Raw genomic sequence first — 19,745 nt, 5'->3', positions numbered from 1 at the left:
GTTGGCTCTTACCTACTTAAAATGCCTTCTCACTAAATCATCTTGCATAAAAGGTTATTACACCCACATGCCATGAATTTATACTCAAATTCTCTTAATTGCCTGCCTTAATTTTGTCATAAGATCAGCAGGAGACACTTGAAAATTCTTTAATAGTCTGGTGGCAAATCCATGAAAATATTGTGCCTAATTATACATATGATCTTGGACGATGAATATTTCACTGCTTTGGTTTGGCCTCCAGAAAAACCGAACGTAAATTTCAGATAGATACGCAGTATTCAGCACTTCTGCCTCTATTATGGCATGAATCAGAACACATAACAACAGTTGGAACTTCATACCTTCCATCGATTTTCATTTCATCTGAGGTCAAAAGAAATGCCGTTTCTTTTACAAACACATGAATTTTGGACACATGATTTTCAAGTCCGACATTAAAGTGAGGGGAAGCCAATTGACTTGTCTTCCACTTCTTGGATTTGTCAAAGTCAAAGCCCCCGGTGCGATGGAATTGTCCCGCGGCCATTAAAGCCACGCCGGGTGATGCAAGGTCGCACACCGGGTCTTGGTGTTAGAGCCCCCGGCGTGCGCTCGCAGAGTCCCGCGGTCATTCCAAGCCGCGCGGGGCGGTGATGTTAGGCCCCGCTCCAGGAGCTCTTCGACCCCGCAACTGGGGCGGGGGAAGTCGCCGTTGCGAGAGCCCTGAAAAGCGGGCTGATGATAGCCATCCACAGAATGCCGTTGGAGCCTCCGACTCTCCGGTCGGGCAGCGCAGCAGCAGCAGCAGCTCCTCTGGAGCTCCGGACTCGGCCAGCCCCGCGAGGTGACGGTGAGTCGTAGCACCAGAGGTCTCTTCCTGTTGGACCCTCCTCGTTCGGCCCCAAACAACGGAAACCCGACGAGGTAAGGTCGGGTCTATGCAGGGAGAGATTAAAAAGTTCCCCCCCCCCCTCCCACCCCACCCCCGGGGGCTACATAAAAACACAGACAGAAAATAATAAAACGCGGACAGACTGCAGAGGCGGCTGCTGACCAGAGTCGCGCCGCCCACCGGAAACTTCATACCTTCCATCGATTTTCATTTCATCTGGTAAAGAACGTTCTTTTTGAATTTTGGACATTGATTTCAAGTCGACATTAAAGTAGGGGAAGCAATTGACTGTTTCTTTTGGATTTGTCAATATGTGCTTTGGAAGTAATGGGAAAGAGTGAGCTGGAAAGTCTCCGAGAGCCACATTAAGCTGGGAAGAACAAACCTGAGCACTTTCATTTACATGTGTAGGAAGGAACTGCAGAAGTTGGTTTATACTGATGATAGACACAAAATGCTGGAGCAACTCAGCGAGTCAGGCAGCATCTCTGGAGAAGAGGAATAGGTGATTTTTCGGGTCATGACCCTTCTTCAGACTAATTTAAATGGCAGGTCTATGAATTAATGAAGCCTGGGGGCAGTGTGGGTAAATTCGGGGTCATTTTCAGTATCTCCAAATATTTTTGATGCTTTTTTTGTAAACTTTGCAATTTTTAAATTGTTTTCCAATTTTTCTTAGTGGAAATAGGAATATAAAGGCTGACCAACTAGGCTGTCACAGACTGATAACATTTGCATGGCGTTGAAGCTGCTTGGATAAAATGAACATGAGTACAATACTTATCAGCAATAACATTGGATTGTACAAGTTTGATAGTTTTATATCCTTGATGCTTCCCTGGTAAATCAGACCTGGCAGAGGCAATGCACTTGAGTCATAGAGTGATACAGTGCGGAAACAGGCCCTTTGGCCCAACTTGCCCACACTGGCCCACATGTCCCAGCGATACTGGTCCCACCTGCCTGTGTTTGGTCCATATCCCTCCAAACTTGTTCTATCTAGGTACCAGACTAACAGTTTCTGAAACTTTGGGATAGTCCCAGCCTCAATTTACCTCATCTGGCAGACAAAGGTGCTGGAGAAGAAAGGAAAAAGGAAAAAGGAAGAGGAGGAATCTGAGGGCTGAGGGAGAGCTGAGAAAGGGAGGAGACAGCAAGGGCTACCGGAAATTGGTGAATTCAATGTTTATGCCACTGGGGTGCAGACTGCCCAAGCGGAATGTGAGATGCTGTTCCTTCAATTTCCGGTGGTGCTCACTCTGGCCATGGAGGAGACCCAGGACAGAAAGGTCGGATTTGGAATGGGAGGGGGAGTTGAAGTGCTGAGCCACCGGGAGATCAGGTTGGTTAATGCGGACCAAGCGGAGGTGTTCGGCATAACGATCGCCAAGCCTACGCTTGGTCTCACCGATGTAGATCATCTGACATCTAAAGCACCGGATGCAATCGATGAGGTTGGAGGAGATGCAGGTGAACCTCTGTCGCACCTGGAACGACTGCTTGGGTCCTTGAATGGAGTCGAGGGGGGAGGTAAAGCGACAGGTGTAGCACCTCTTGCGGTTGCAAGGGAAAGTGCCCGGGGAGGGGGTGGTGCGGGAGGGAAGGGAAGAATTGACAAGGGAGTTACGGAGGGAGCGGTCTTTGCGGAAAGCAGACAGGGGGGGAGATGGGAAGATGTTGCGAATGGTGGGGTCACGTTGGAGGTGGCAACAAATGATGGAGGACTATTTGTTGAATGTGACGGCTAGTGGGGTGAAAGGTGAGGACTAGGGGGACTCTGCCCTTGTTACGAGTGGGGGGATGGGGAGAGAGAGCAGTGGTATAGGGTATTGAAGAGACTGAAGCAGAGGATTTTGGTAGAAAGTTGTTTTTTACACTGGAGGCCTATGACTAGTGGTGTGCCTCAGGGATCGGTGCTGGGCCCATTGCTGTTTATCATCGATATCAATGATTTGGATGAGAATGTGCAAGGCATGATCAATAAGTTTATAGATTACACTAAAATAGATAGTAGCCTAAATGGTGAGCTTGATCAGGGAAATGTCCTTAGTTTGGTTTGAAATAGATCATGGCATATTCCTTGACTTTAGTGCAAGGTACCAAGCCCACCAGATTCAACCCATCACCATAAAAATATGTTTCTTATACATTTTCTATATTTTTACTGTTTGGGCTGTGCTATCTAATGGAGCAGAACACGCAGTTTGTATAATGTAGCAGATCCACTCTGCTAAGTTGTTGCTAGGCAACAGATATAATTACGTGAGCACACTGATGACATGGAGATCTAAATCCATTGTATCTCTTTGAGTTCTAGGTGCAGCTGCTTATGGAAGAAATCTAGGAAGAAATGTTGTCCACGATCCCAACCTTCACCTACCTACTATTCCTATTAGATGTCTGTGCCTCCGTGGGATGTCCAATGGAAATAACCCTGTGATTGACTGGTTTTTCTATTATCACAGCTTAACACATACAACGTATTGGTTCAGCCACCCTTAAATGTACGATGGGGGATATAATTCTATTCTGAATGCATTTGCTTAACAAAACACGCTAAACCTTTATAGCAGCTTGGCATTGCAGCAATTATGAGATCACTGAGGAAAACATGGTCTCTTGCCCTTTGAAACAGTGCTGAAACAATACTGTTTTTATTACTGCTCCTGCCATAGTAATGCCATGATTTCCACATCAAATCATATGACATGCGCAAGGACTGACGCACATTCTCTGAGAGCAGTACATGTGATAGTATTTTCTGTTAAATAGGAATGACCTTTTAACAGACAGTTAAGGATTTCATAAGAAGAACACATTTTTATCAACATTTTAGGGGGTGGCTTACAAAGCAAAAACAAATGACATATCATGAATATGCCTTTCATTAATGCACTGGGGACTTATTTTGATTTTGATTTTGCTATGATAAGGGGTGAGAAGTGTATATGATATTGGTTTTAGAATATCTAAACCATATGTTTTGCAATTTTGCTGAAAGCAAATTGCAGAAGTAGTTGGTTTTCTGGCCAAAGAAATGCTGAATGAAAATATTTTAAATGGTTTTTCAGACGGGCGGTATTCTGTACTGTGTTGTTTCTAATGGTAGGTTTTGCATGCTGCAACTGTGGCATTCAATCCTTTTTAATTTATTTTAACAGACACGAGAAATGACCTTGTTGCCAGTTTTTGGCGTCCAGTTTTCCCTTACAAATGTTAAGTCAGCATGACAATTTCATTGTGCGTGTTGTTATAAAATGGAATGATATGAATAGTGTAACAGTTTCACAATATTTACACATCATAAGAGATACATGACAAAGTGCCATCAGCACAATCGATACAAAGGGACTTGAAATACAGAAAACATGCTGAAGTGGAAGGAGAAAAAAAAGCACAAAATTGCCCCTTCATAGTGCCTTCATTGAAAGTTGGACCCAACGCTGTAATCTATTTGAAATTAATGATCAAGACATTTTCAAAACCAAATTTTAGTGTGGCTCAAGCCAATGGAATTAGTATTATTTTTATTTCTGTAATCAATTCGTAGAGAAAAATATATATTCTGGGGAGAGAGGTTTCCCCTATGCAATGAAAAGTGAAGTAGTCTTCATTAATATTAGTTATTATGTGCATTTAATTTTCTGACTGCTGCTTTGAAACATGAGTAAATCCTCTTTGGCCTCCTCTTAAACAAGTTAATAAATAAAGTATTTAATTAGGCACCAGTCTTTTATAACACACATCGGATAATGTAAACTAAGAACAATTTTGAAGGCTGTAAAATTCTAGGGTTGTAATTTAAAAAAAAAACAAGTATATCTGTGGAAAGGGGAACTAATTATAGTGGCCTTAGAACAAATTAGTTTTCTAGTTGTGATTTCTACCAAGGCATTTTAAAAAACTGCGTTATTTCTGTGGAATATATTCAGGGGTATTTTGATTACATTGCTGGGACAAGTGCTTTAAAACAAATGGGAAAAATAAATAATTTGCATTAAGAAGAAAGTCAGTGGCTTAAAGGGGCTGTCCCACTGCGGCAACCTAATTGGCGAGTTTAGGAGAGTTTGAAAAATTGTCATGTTGAAGACTTCCTTCAACTATGTAGAAGACCTCCTTCGACTATGTTGAAGACTAGCTTCGACTAGCTTTGGGAAAATTGGACACCGAATAGTGGAGAGTGAAGACGACATCCTTCGATCTCCCTTCGACTATGTTGAACACTATGTACGACTACCTTCGATTGCCTTCGACTACCCTCGATTACCTACGAATAACATGCCGACCTACTTCGACTAAACCTACGAGTAAAAAAAGTATCGATTTTTTCCACGGCGACCTTTTTTTTACTCGAGGGCATTTTTTCAGCATGTTGAAAAATACGCCGCGACCTAGCTGAGGCCTCATGTATGCGGGGACTACTCTCGAGCATGAAGGAGAGTTATAAAGACCTCCTAGGACCTCGTGTCAATCATGCTGCGAGCATGAATCAAAGGGCAAACTCGCCAGAGCTCACGGATTAGGTCGCCGCAGTGGGACAGCCCCTTTAATGACTTAAAGCAAAAGCAAACTACTGTGGATTCTGGAAATCTGAACAATTAGCATGTTAATCCTGTTATTTCTTTGAAAATGTACTCAGTGAAGGTGTATATAGATCCAGAGAAAATCCAGTAATGGTAGCTACATGACACACAAATCAAATTAAGAGTGAAATTAATTAATCCTAGCATTAAACATTGAAGAATACCCCTATTCCAAAAGGCTTGCATGTGCATTGTCAAAATGTTGCTTCATAAGTGACCGGCCAAATCTACACCACACAATCTACAACACACACAGCGGTAGAGTTGCTGCCTTACAGTGCCAGTAGACCCGGGTTCGATCCTGACTCCAGTCTGTGCGGAGCTTGTACGTTATCCCCGTGATCGGATGGATTTTCTCCAAGTTCTTCGGTTTCCTCCCACATTCCAAAGATGTACAGGTTTGTAGGTTAATTGGCTTGGTATAAGTGTAAATTGTCCCTAGTGTGTGTGGCATAGTGTTGGTGCGTGGGGATTGCTGGTCGGTGTGGACTTGGTGAGCTTGAGGGCCTGCTTCCGCGCTGTACCGCTAAACTAAATTTGGCAGTGAAGTCGTAAATGTTACAACTTTAAATATATGATTTAATCATTCCCCTTTATCACCGGAAAATTAACTGAAAAAATAATTTTAATAAACTCTACTTTAATGATTACTAGACCAAGTGCAGACCCGTTGGGTCTGCTCCCCCAATGGTGTGATCCCCCAACCCAATATTCCACCATGCACCCGTCTCCTCCAAAGGAACTGAACCCGTTCCCAAATGTAAGATTCCAGCACTCCCCTGCCTCCCTCAGCAGTGGATTTTAAAAAAATTCCAATTTCACCTCCCCTGCCTGCTGCAGCAGTTCCAATTGCAATACCAATTGGCCCTCCCCCTCCTGTTGAAGCACTTGCTGTGATATCCCATTGAGGTGAAAAGTTCAGAGTGTTCCTGTCTTGCAACTTTGTTTTGAAGTGTGTTGGAAGCTGAAAGGAAGGAGCAGCAAATCAAAAGGAAGAAAGGCAGCCGGCAGCCGGACGGACGGACGGCAGGCGGCAGCCACAGACTTTTATATAATAACAGATAGATAGATAAATATGAGGTTGTTTGAAACCTTTAGATGTTTGGGATATGTCCTTTAAATTTAAAATTCCCATTGTTGCTTTTACAGGTCATTAAGTTGGTCAAATGCCTTGGAATCTATATCACTTTTCTAAAGCATTGGTTTTGAAAATTGTGAGCATCTAAACTTGGGAACATTCCCTGCATTCCATAATGAATAAATAATAATGTACCTCTGTCCACATTAATATTTTGTGAGGAGGATCCCGCCCAAAATGAGAGAACCAAGTTTGGGTCCCATCTTCCATCATAATGCCTCCCATGCAAGTGAGGTGGGAGATGGTAAATTGGAATTGACGACAGGCAAGGGTCAGAAGCCAGAGATGACCATCACACCTTGGGATGGTTGTACATGTGACGATTGAGGTTATTTAATTGGACTGAGGATTGGGCCTGGGGGATCAATGTTTGTTTGGGACAGAAGAGATCGGGCCACATTTTTTTATGCTGTGCCAAGGAAAGCAGTTGCTCTGTTCAATTCCACAATTGGATAATTAAAAGAATAATCCTTTCACCTGATAGCCTCCATGTTGTGCTTTGCAATTTTAGAGCATGGCAGGTAAAACACCAATGCATTCAAAAGTTGATAACACATCCTGCAAAAAGCATAGAGTGCCTTTGGCTAGTTATGTGCATTTGCTTCCTTTCCAATATATTGGGGGGCTTAGATCTAGTTTCAAATTACCAATCATTTTATCAAACTATATAAAATCTTAGAACCCTTCATATTTTTTTACTTCCTGGGGAAAGATTGCACCAATACACAAATTATCTGCTTCAGAGTACACCTATATTTTGAGCATTCCAAAGTAGTCATTTAGAGTTTAGTGTTTAGTTGAAGAGAAAGATGTCAATTGAACTGTGCAATGCTGAGTCCTATAAATAGAAATGTGATAATGCCCAGATAATATGTTCAGAGTATGTGAATTGAGAGATTAATATTGCCTTGGACTCAAGGAGAATTTGTGTGCATTTTGAAAAGAACAATTGGATCATCTTTACCCACTAGAAGTCCCAGTTTAACATTTCAAAGATAGCAGTTGTAAATGATTACATTTTCACGATTACAATGTGTGAGTCAACCAAGACTGGAGATATTGAGGTTTAAATTCAAGGCAGGAGTTACTCAATTACGTGTGAACTGGTAATGCTTTAGTTTTACATTCTTCTATTGACACTGATTAAATGTGAGAGAAATATTGCTTTAAGAAGCTATTGAAGAACGAGAGCCCTCATAAGTGACATTTCCCACCAGCCGCAGTTTTTTTTTAGGCTGATTATTTTCAGATTGACAGATCCTTTTCCATTTCCCAAAAGCAGAAATAAAATGCCATCACTGTGCAAATCAGGACCCCAAAGTTTGTTTTTGTACTTTGCTCCAAATTATTCATAAACTGTACACAACTCAGCAGTGAATGGAATTTGGGAACATTCCCTGCATTCCATAATGGAATAAGTGAAATTTTCCATAAAATACACCCATGAATTTTGTTTCCACAAAGCCAGAAAGAGGTGCATTATCACTGGTCCAGACTAACTCTGCAGTTTGCATCTCCTCCTGACAGTAACGTATCCACAGCTGGAATCAGTACAGAAATAGATGAGATGCCCTGAGTCACAACTATTTGGTATGTGCTGGTTTTTGTATACTTTAGATGTGACTACCTGACATTGTACCTATCTTGTTCTTAGTGCTTCATAAATACTTTACTTAATTACTTTGGAGGTGCACTGCCCTAAACCCTCCCACAGCAAATAAACATCTTATACACAATTTATACAGTCAGTTCCTACACAGAGCCAATGTAAATAAAAATCTAGTTTTATTTTAGAGATTCACGGTGCAATATTAGCTAAGATACAAAAAACTCCACGATTATGATTTAATGCCCCGAGGCGTTTGTAACAACCTGCCTGCTTAGTTTAACATCCCATTCAGAGATGGTCTGCTAGTACAGCAATTTCTCACTACATTGAAGTACCAAGATCACTGGAGCAGATCCTCTAAAGAAGTGAAAATGGTTACGTTTGAAGCGGGATCACTTTAAAAGAATAAAATAAAAAATTGTAAACTGTTTATATTTGTTACTGTTGTGTGAGGTTGTTTTCGATTTATGGTTCAATGAATATACACCTCTCGTTTCAGCCAATCAAGAAAGTGAGAGTGGACATAGAATAAGAGCAGGCAGGATTGGCACAAATTGACAAGAAAGCAGATAGCCATGCAGCACAGAAAGAGGCCCATTGCCCCACCACATCCATGCTGACCGGTAAGGACTCGTATTAGCCAATCCATTTTATTTACCCTGGTTCACAGGCCTCTGAGATTTAAATGTTCATCAAGGTATTTGAAATAATTGGTACAATTTAATCAAATATTGGAATGGGCATAGCCGTGTACAGTTCTGGTTTGCATACTATTGGAAAGACGTCAGTACATTGGGAGAACGTACAAAGGAAATTCACCAGGGTGTTTGTCATAGAGTGATACACCGTGGATACAGGCCCTTCAGCCCAACTTGCCCACAACAGCCAACATGTCCCAGCTGCACTGATCCCACCTGCCCACCTTTAGTCCATAGCCCTCCAAACCTGTCCTATCCATGGACCCGTCGAGCTGTTTCTTAAATGTTGGGATAGTCCCTGCCTCGACAACTTCCTCTGGTAGCTTGTTCCATACACCCACCACCCTTTGTGTGAAAAAGCTACCCCTCAGATTCCTGTTAAATCTTTTTCCCTTCACCTTCAACCTATGCCCTCTGGTCCTCGATTCACCTACTCTTGGCAAGAGACTCTGTGCATTTACCCAATCTATTCCTCTCATGATTTTGTACACCTCTAAGACCCCTCATTCTCTTGCGCTCCAAGTAAGAGTCCCAGATTACTCAATCTCTCCCTATAGCTTAGACTCTCTAGTCCTGGCAATATCCTCGTAAATCTTCTATGTACCTTTTCCAGCTTGGCAACATCTTTCGTATAACATGATGCCCATAAATGAACACAATATTTGAAATGCGGCCTCACCAACGTCTTATACAACTACAACATGACCGACACACTTCTACATGTTGTTTGGGATAGAGCGTTTCTGCATTTTCTGAAGGGCATAGAGAGGTAAATAGTGGGAACTATTCTCCAGAGCACAGGTGTTTAAACAGAGGGCATACATTTAGCGTAAGGAGTAGAAGATCCAGAGAGTTTGAAGGAAGAACTCATTCATCCAAAGGGAGTTTAGAATGCAGAACGCACTGCTAGAGTGCGTGGTAGAAGCAAGAACTCTTGCAATTAAATACCTCATTGCGTATGTAAATCTCAGAGGCTAGATGCATATGAACCGGAGAAGATAGATATGAGTAGGAAGGAGCTGCAAATGCTGGTTTAAACTGAAGATAGACACAAAAATCTGGAGAAACTCAGCGGGGCAGGCAGCATCTCCTGGAGAGAATGAATGGGTGAGGTTGAAGAAGATAGATAGATATGAACCAGGCAAAAAAGATTCCTTACTGGTCAGCATGGATATGGTGGGCCAAAGAGCCTCTGTGTGCTGTATGGCTCTGACTATTTGTTTTCTTGTCAATAACCTTCTCTGGACCCTGACATTAGAGACCAGGCTGATAGTCCTTTTAAGGGCATTGATAAAGTAAATCAATGGGAAATGAATTGTATTTGTTGAATTACATATCATAAATAACCCCAAAGAACAGTAGTTTAAGCTGTTTAAATTTGCTAATCAAATTGGAGTTTATTCAAAGTAATCATTAAAAAAAATAGTTATTTAAAAAAAATAAAATTACATTGACAGTCATTTATTCATGAAATTATTTAAAAAAATTAAAACAACTGTACAAAGGCTCCATTTATACTATTAGAAATTCAATGGGAACATTTGTTGGACACTTCAGTGGTGAGCAGATTTGAGGAGTGACATATAAATACACTACAGATATAATTTTTCACTTTGCTTGTCTCTTCAATCAGAGAACATGATTATAATCAACGTGAGATTAAAAAATGGTCTGACTAACTTTGGGGGGAAATCAAGAAGATTTTGTTTCATTTCAGCAGTTTATAAAGTTGTTGGATTGATGAGAATTTTTGCATTATGGATGTGAAATAATTTAGTTTCAGGAGGGTTTGTGAGTTAAGCCCAAAACAGGGCAAATGGCGATCTGGACAAAATCCTGGTCATCTGGCTTGTCCTCACCTAATTCTATGCTGCAGGTTCAGTTAGAAGTGTAACATTACTTTTATAATATAGGTAATTCTGCTATAAACACATATTTTCATAACATGAATTGGATATAACGTGATTGATAAATTAGGGAACACTATTTGTATTATGTAGGCCAAATTGGTAATAACACTATTTCTATTGGGAACTAGAAAACCACTTAAAAGTTACTTTGGAAATTTACGTTGAATCAAAGCTGGCTTGGGAAAGGAACAGTCTAGGAAAAAGAAACGATATTAAATACATAATATATATAACTTTTAGATCTTTTAGTTTGCAGTAACTAAAACTAAACATAGCTATTTAAAAATATATTTTATTTTTGAAAATCCTATAGGAGAAATAACTTTAATTGCAAATCTAACCTCTCGTGTCTTTAACCACCCCTCTCCCATTGACATAGTTGCTTTTATAACATGATTTTCTATAACATGAGGCTTCTTAGGAATGCAACTATGACATTATAAGAGAACAATATATGAAGGTGGGAATGGTTTCCAGGAAGAAAGAAAATAATCCAACTGGTTTTCTAAATATATTTGTGGTATGGCAAAGATTTTTTTGTCAATAACTGGGAATAAAATGTCTTGGGAGCAAAACACAAATGTATTCCTTGCATTTTAGGCAAGCTAAGTTGACAGATGGTATTACAAATATTGCATCCATGAAGTATGCATCCTACACCATCAGTGATGCGTAAACAACCACCATGTTGGATGCAATAATAGAAATTGTGTGGTATTTCTGAGTGATATTGCAGGAAATTTAGAAATAGCTAATTTTATTACTATAGGCCAGGACATTTTAATTCATAAATAGAATGGGAAACTGGTTGGTATTTTCACCTCAGCATGAATACTATCTAAGGTGTACATTTAAAAAAATCTCACTATGATTGCAGGGTATGTCTTTGTACACAGAGAACAGCAATGGAAAAATATTTCACTCAGGTTTCTTTTATATGAAGGGTCCCAACCCAATATAAACTATAGACAGATCATGTCAATACACACATCAATACTTTTCACTCAAATTGAGACGTCATAATTCTAGTAGGGTAATTATGAACCCCTTTTTAATACTTAAACTCATTCATTGATTTGTGACAGTTCCAAATTTATTTTGTAAAGACTGTTTTCACATGCTGGTTATATCCAAAGAGATTTTTTGGTACAAGCTAAAATCAAAACTTCTTTAAAAAAAAAAAGAAAAATCTACATTTTTGGAAAGTATATCTATTATATTTTTAAGTAAATGTTATCAAGTAAAGAGTACAATCACTGAACCAATGGATCCTAATGATAAGACAAATTCTAAGTTTGAGAAAAGGAAAATGTTACGATTGGATATAGATTGATATTTAAATTTCCCTTCCATCAACTCTAGTCAATGCACTTGAGGCTAAAGAATTATATTATTTTTTTTTATAATCCTTAATTTTTTTCTAAAAATCGAACTTGTAAAAGAGTTCTCTATTGAAAGGGGGACAGAGCAGTGAATACATAATTGAGCATGTTGACAGCCATTATTTTAGCCTGTTCATTTTTCAAAGGGTTGCAAAAAGCTTTGTTATTGTCAAGAATTTTGTATGTAAATGAAGTGTTGCTCTGTTTCGATTGTTTTATGCAATCAGTATGGGCTGTGGCATTTTGTTGTCAAAATGCATTTTAATGAAGTATTTTGTGTATGCATTTGTATTATTACAAAACATTATACATTGGAGTTGATTTGCTGTCTGCCATACTCTGTAATGCTGAAAATTACTCAACTACATAAAGTTGTGTTTGATTTGATTGTGACCACAGGGGTACATGTGGTTCTTGGTTTCTGTACTTTTCTAAAAAAAAAAAAACACTTCTATATCTTTTATTTAAAACTAGCTGCTTATTGGGTGCTTTTAACAATATCTTACCTGCTATAGTAAGGAATGAGACAGATCCTTGTCTGGATCCAATTACCACTTGCTGCAAATAACCTTAAAGTTGTTTTAACATGGTGTACCCCTAAATTCCACCTGTTATTGCCCAATAATGCCGAATGTGATATTCCGGCCCTCAAGCCCAAAGCTTTGAACCCCAACTTCACAATCTTAGACCCATTCACTCTCAGTTATCCCTGCATTCAAAAATAAAGTCCAGTCTAGAAGAAAGAGATTTATCTTCTGTATTGAAAAAAGTATCCATGTGATTTGTTAATGAAGTATGGTGGCATCAGAATGCCACCTTGAAGGCATCTGTATAGCATATCCAAATAAGCATTAATGCAACTGAATCAAGGTTCAGTACAATTTTGATAACGTAATTTGAATTTGGTTCCTGACTTAAATCTCCACATTCAACAAAATATTTTTTCACTATTGTAGTGGTCATTTGGGGGGCAGAGTTTTAGAGTTGGTTGTAAAACCATCTGCTGCTGTCACACCATAACATCCAGATTCCCTTCAGAGATACCAATAAGCAACATCCACCATTCACATTCCCAAGACTGCAAATGCACCCCACTCCAATCTCACTTGGAAATAAAAATTACAAAATAGAAATTAATGATTTGGTGGTCCACTACTGGAGATACCAATGTTTTAATTTTATGCACCATTATTCAACTCCCCCTGCAAGGTACCAACGCAATGATATCTATCCAAGAGTTAATGGTGAAACAGCATCAAGGAACCTCAGGACTTACCCGTTCAAAGTTCAACTTTAGAAAAGCAGGTATATGTACCTGGAGGCAAGTGGGACAAACATGCTGAAAGTACAGCAAATGACAAATGAAACGAGTCTATGATTTAAAAATCATATCTTCATTACCATTGAAAATTCATCCATCCATGTGTCAGGGTTCTTCAAACTTGTACATTCTCATTCAAATTGTTGATATAGATGACAAACAGTAATGGGCTCAGCACTGATACCCGAGGCACACCACTAGTCCACTGTATGGCTGTTGGCAGATCAATTTCCCTCTTGGGATAAATCAAGTTCTATCATATCGTCACAGGCCTCCAGTCCAAAAAACAACCTTCCACCAGCACTTTTTGCTTCCTATCATCATGCTAATTTTGTATTCAGTCGGATAGTTCTCCCTAGATCCCATGAAATTTACCTTTTAGAAGCTAAATTTTTGAATGCTATCAAAGGCCTTGCTGGTCCATACACACTACATCTATAACCCTGCCCTCATCAACCTTTTTGGTTATTTTGTCCAAAAACTCAATCACATTCATGAGACGGGTCCACCCACACACTAAACAGTGTTGACTATACCCAAACAACCAATCTTTCCAATTAATGTATATATTATCCTTCAGAATCCTCACCAGTAATTTTCCTACCACAGATGTTAGGCTTACTTTTCTATAGTTTAAGATTTTTATCCAAGGTTTAGCAGAGAACACAAAAAAGAAAAAATGTCATGCAGTTAATTCTATTGAATGTTATACCTGAAACATCTGATTCAAAGTTAAATCATTGTATGGAAGCACTGATTCAGGGTCTCAAGCCAAAACATGAGCCATCAACTTCCACAGATGCTGTTTAACACGCAAGTTCCTCCAGTGGTTTGTGTTAGGCCTAGATCATCGCATCTATTGCTAACTCAAATATAATTTCATTGTTGATGACAATTATTGTGCCTGATACACTGTGGAGGCTACAATAGGAAGAGAAACTGATAAGAGAACAAGCAACCTATTTTGCAAAACTCTTCAATACACAAAGTAAACTTGCTGGTTAAATTGGAAGCAGAATTTGTTTAATTCTGATGAATAATGTGAAAGGTGATGAACATCTTGAGCTATTAAAATCAAGCAAACATATCTTATGTAAGTAAGAAACAAATCGGAAGCCTTTATTTACAAAAAGTTTAAAAACAAATAATACCTTGTTTTTCCACATAATTGCTTTAAAAAAAGGTCCATTAGGTTACAGTTCTGTAACATAATGAAAGAACAGAACACAATAATTACATTGTAGTCACACTGGTCGGGAGATTTTGACCTTTTCCCAAGCTCTGAAATCTAATAACTGAATTTTGCAACATGCGATTGATGGTTTCAGGCAAGTACCAACTATTCAGCAAAGGTCGTCCTCCATAGCTGCTCTAGAGGGCATGCAGGATACAATGCATACGACTCAATAATATATTACATGGAGTTTACAGCTCATATATAATGTACTAAAGGGGTTGCATAGCAAGTCATGCTGCATCAAAACCAGCATCACTCTCAGCTGATATACTTATGCAATGATACTTATGGAATTGCAATACTGCAAAAAGACAGTATGCCCTTTCAAAGATTGTTTAAAAAAATTAAATTGTTTGATCCTACTCAAGTAAAATGGTAAATAAAACAGAAATACTGATTTTGTTTGAGTATCAATTCTGTCTTGTGTGGTAACATGTTTTGAAAGCCCTGCTAAACATGACTCTCAATGCTTTATAATTATGACTGACTTTGCACCATTAAAGTAAAGTAACAATTGTCTATCTCTCCCTCAGGAGTTTAAACCTCTACAGACCAGCAACCCAAATCTCCAAAACGTTTTTGGCTAGTTCCCAACTTCGCCGCTAGGTGTGGTAATCATTCTGGGAAAAGCCTGGTTTCTTAACATATGCTTCCTGCCACCAGCTGATCCACAGAAATAATGCAATAATTAGCCAAAGGGAGTTGAAGCCTAGTTTTCTACTGGTTTGGAAGGTAGGTAAGCTGAACTTAAAAACAATGGCTAAAATGAGATTAGAAGACAAAAATTCCTGTACTCTTGTTTTGAAAAGGAAACTGGTCAGAGACAATCTTGAAGTTAAAAGCTTCATGCATGCTAGAGAGTGCTTTTAAAAAAACATTTCAGCGATAACTTTGGAGGAAGCCTAACTTTGGTGTAACTGAGATGCCCCTGCATTGTTGGAATTAATTACTGCTACTGAGGATGAAAACATTTTTTGTAACAAAGCAGAGCTTGAATAAATCTCAGAACATTCTTCCGTTTGAAAAAAAGCCTGTGTCATAAACAACATTGCATCATGTACATAATCTGACACTAATGACATCAGTGCTAAGCTGTGATAAGTATAAATTTTCTCTTTTTAAACTAAAATTAAACTCGTTCAAGTTATATTTTATTACAACAATGCAGCTAGAATGTACAAACAGATGTAGTAGCTGTAACACAGTGTGTTGCGAGGTGCTGGTTTTGGTTCAGCTAGCTGCACTTCTGAATATGTCAGACTGCGTGTGTACGGGAAACATTCCCAGAAGAATAAAAGAAAGATGTAAGGCAACACTTACAGACTTCCTTTTTTTGACTGCAGCAAATACAAGAGCTTCAGTAATATTGTTCGTTACCACAAACCAGTAGGTGGAGACGCTGTCACACTAAGCCAGCAGGCACAGAAAATCCACAAACGGTAACTCCATGGTGTGAAGTAGTTCAAGTTTCTGGGCTTTCTTATCTCACTTGTGAGAACAAGCAGCAACATTCCCATAAAATAGAGGAACCAGTCACTCTCTAAAGTGCAAATTTGATGGTCCACAATCCTGAATAGCTAAAATTCCTGTTATCTTTATTTTAAGTGCCACATATTAGATTGGAACGACATATAACCAGATGATGCATTTTTAGCTTTCAGAAAGAAGAGAGAAAAATAACTGCTTGAAAATTCATCCAGGTAGTTATTTTCTAGCAACTTGTGAAAGAAAATGTATGTACTACAAATAGCTGGGCAAATTATAATAACAATGAGTTTCATTACCAAGGGCAGAATGATCAAAGTATTGGCACAAATCTAGTGAACAGAAAGAACAGGGAAATGATGAAAACCTGAAGGTCTGAGCAACTCAGACATAAGATAAAAATCAGATCCAGTATATGTGGCCCAAAAAATTAATCTCCCCATTTCAGGTCAAGGCTGCTGTTTATTAGCTTCCTCTTCATATGCATTCCCCGTGCCATTCTGAACATATGATGAACCAGAACCAAGACCATACAGATGACCACAGTACTTGGCATCATCAATGTGATCCTCAAAGAACATCTGAAGGAAAACAAAAAAAGAAAGGTAAAGAAAAATCATGAGAATTCACTGCAGAATAAAATATTCTTCTGGACTTCATACATTAATTAATCTATTTTCAACACCATGATATCAAAGGGTACTGTGGTCAGGTTCACTGATTTTAGTTTTTCATCAGCTGCTGTTTGACCTGATCACAGTTCATTATTTACTGTCCCACTTTTTTTTTCTGATAGTCCTTCAGAAAAGCCAATCAAAATTTGCATGAAAATAAATATTACTCCCAATATCAGTCAACTGAACAGTACTCTCTCATCAGTTAGAGTGTGGTTTTGAGTGTGACCTCCCATCTATCTCATTGGAGAACTGTCTTCAATCAGAAATTGTCTTGCATTAAATGATCGTCCCAACGGATGGTTCGACTGCCACGGCCGCGGGAGAATAAAGAGGAAGAAAAGTAGACTTTATTGCCTTCCATCACAGTGGGGAATGTGGGGAATCCGCTGTGGTGGATGTTTATGTTAACTTTTATGTAGTTGTGTGCCTTGTTGCTTTATTTTAGTATAGCTGTATAGTAATTCACATATCACTGTACCTTAATTAGTACACGTGACAATAAAAGACCTTTGAACACTTTATCTTTTATCTGTGCAATGTGGTCAGCTTGATTGTAATCACGCATTGTTTTTTCTTTGATTGGATAGCACGCACACAAAAAACATTTCAGTCTACATCGATAGACTTGGCAATAATAAACTAAGCTGCTGGACGAACTCAGGCAGTTGGACCAGATGCAGGATCTCGATCAGAAACACAACCAATTCCTTTCCCCCACCTCCCCGCAGATATTGCTGAACCCACTGCATCCTCTAGCAGTTTGTTTTATGCTCCAAATTCCAGTAGCTACAGTCTCTTATTTCTCCAGCTCTTCACCGAGTTGCTCTGCTCTTCCACAAGTTCCACTCTTGCCCATGGGCTCAGCATTCGCATAAAAAATGCTATAAATTTCCAGTACACACGAGATATCTACCACAGAATGTTTGTAAAAGTGTTTTGCATACCTCTCGCATTTTGAAGAAGGCCATTCCTGTTAACAGTGAATCTGATCCTGCTTGATGCTGTGGCCCAATTCGCTCCAATTCCAACTGTTCAGCTACTTCCTGCAAACCACCCTGCACAAGAAAAGCTCATTTAGATATATCGCATAATGTATGGTAGACAAAAATGCTGGAGAAACTCAGCGGGTGAGGCAGCATCTATGGAGCGAAGGAAATAGGTGACGTTTCGGGTCGAAACTCTTCTTCAGACTGATGTGGGGGGGGGGGGGGGGATGAAAGGAAGTGGGAGGAAGAAGGGAAGAGGTGGAGCCCGAGGGCTGAGAAGGGGAGGATAAAGTAAGGACTACCTGAAATTAGAGAAGTCAATGTTCATACCGATGGGGTGCAAACTGCCCTCCAATTTACGGTGGTCCTCACTCTGGCCATGGAGGAGGCCCAGGACAGAAAGTTGGAGGAGAAGCACCTCATATTGGAAATTGGAGGAGCAGCACCTCATATTTCGCTTGGGCAGTTTGCACCCCAGCGGTATGACCATTGACTTCTCTAATTTCAGGTAGTCCTTACTTTCTCCTCTCAGCTCTCCCTCAGTCCTCTGGCTCTACCTCTTCCTTTCTTCCTCCCCCCCCATCAGTCTGAAGAAGGGTTTCGACCAGAAACGTTGCCTATTTCCTTCGCTCCATAGATGCTGCCTCACCGGCTGAGTTTCTCCAGCATCTGCAGTTCCTTCTTAAACACAAGTACAAGAGGAAGTGTAAAGAAAAAAATACCAGAATGCAGAAGACAGTGCTACAGTATTATATAGCATTACAGTTAGAGAAAATGCAGTTACAAAAACTGCATTGGTTACAATGAGCTTAGTTGGGATCATATTTCAACTATTAGCTTATGAGAGGACAGTTCGTTGGTTTGATAGAAGAAGGGAAGAAGCCGTTTCTGAATCTGGTGGAATGTGTATTAGCCTTTGCCCAACAGGAGAGGAGAGGAGAGCAGAAGGAAAAACAGCCCTTGATTATGTTGGCTGCTTTCCTGAGACAGCTTAAAGTGTAGATAAAGTCAATGAGAGGCACTGGAGGAAAAGAGGCTGGTTTGTATGATGGATAGGACTGTATCCACAACTCTCCACACATAAAGTCTGTATGCACCCGCTGAGTTTCTCCAGCTTGTTTGTGTACATTCTCCACACATTCCTGTGGTCTCAGGCAGAGTGTTGACAGATTGAACTGTAGTGCGTCCCAATATGATTCTTTCTGCCATGCATACACAGAGGTTGATAAGTCATTGGAGACATGCCAAACTTTACTGGTTTTTCTGAGGAAGTAGAGACGATGGTGTGTTTTCTTGGTCATACCTTCAATGTGGTTGGTCTTCGTGATATATTTATCTCTAGACCTTGAAGTTCTCCACGATCTTCACTATTGCCCCTTTGATATTGACAGGCACGTAAACTCTACCTTATTTGCTGAAGTTAATATAACTAACTCCTTTGTCTAGCAGACATTGAGGGAGAGGTTGTTATCCTAACACCATGTTACGAAGCTCGCCGTCTCCTTCTTGTATTCTGTCTCATCATTGTTCGAGATTCAGACAATTACATTGGTGTCATCTGCAAACTTACAAATGAAGTTAGAGCAGAGCTTGGCCGCATAGTCTGAAATATATAGGGGGTAAAGTATTGGGATGAGAACATATCCTGTTGGAGCATCGGTGTGCAGAATTATTGTGGAGTTTTTTTTTAATCACATCCTCACTGATAGTAGTCTATGGATTTGGAAGTTGAGGATCCAGTTGCAGGAAGGAGGGTGGAGGGGGGTGGATCTGACTCCTATATTTGGTGCTAAATGCTATCCAGGAGTTTGGAGACAGGTTTGGTTGAGGTTATGGCATTAAAGA

General features: G+C 39.7%; 2 protein-coding genes across 3 annotated transcripts in view; one reads left to right on the top strand and one right to left on the bottom strand.

Annotated features, from left to right (window-relative positions):
• LOC129697172 (palmitoyltransferase ZDHHC2-like) overlaps window positions 1–12,587 on the top strand; it is a 73,158-nt gene extending 60,571 nt beyond the window's left edge. The window contains 1 exon segment of the mRNA XM_055635481.1: window positions 3,192–12,587. The gene's annotated coding sequence lies outside the window, so the exon portion shown is untranslated.
• A 2,017-nt stretch (window positions 12,588–14,604) lies between these two features.
• Window positions 14,605–19,745, bottom strand: part of LOC129697179 (CCR4-NOT transcription complex subunit 7) — a 35,227-nt gene continuing 30,086 nt past the window's right edge. For both annotated transcript variants that reach the window (XM_055635496.1, XM_055635490.1), the window contains 2 exons: window positions 17,859–17,969; window positions 14,605–16,818 (listed from right to left, as the gene is read on the bottom strand). In XM_055635496.1, coding sequence (XP_055491471.1) covers window positions 16,687–16,818; window positions 17,859–17,969 — 243 coding nt within the window. In that variant the 3' untranslated portion in view covers window positions 14,605–16,686. The remainder of the gene's footprint in view (window positions 16,819–17,858; window positions 17,970–19,745) is intronic.

The sequence above is a fragment of the Leucoraja erinacea genome, chromosome 1 (assembly GCF_028641065.1).
Source record: "Leucoraja erinacea ecotype New England chromosome 1, Leri_hhj_1, whole genome shotgun sequence".
In the NCBI taxonomy this organism is placed as follows: Eukaryota; Metazoa; Chordata; class Chondrichthyes; order Rajiformes; family Rajidae; genus Leucoraja; species Leucoraja erinaceus.
The sequence above is the reverse complement of the archived record's forward strand: the minus strand, read 5'-3'. Positions and strand labels throughout refer to the sequence as shown.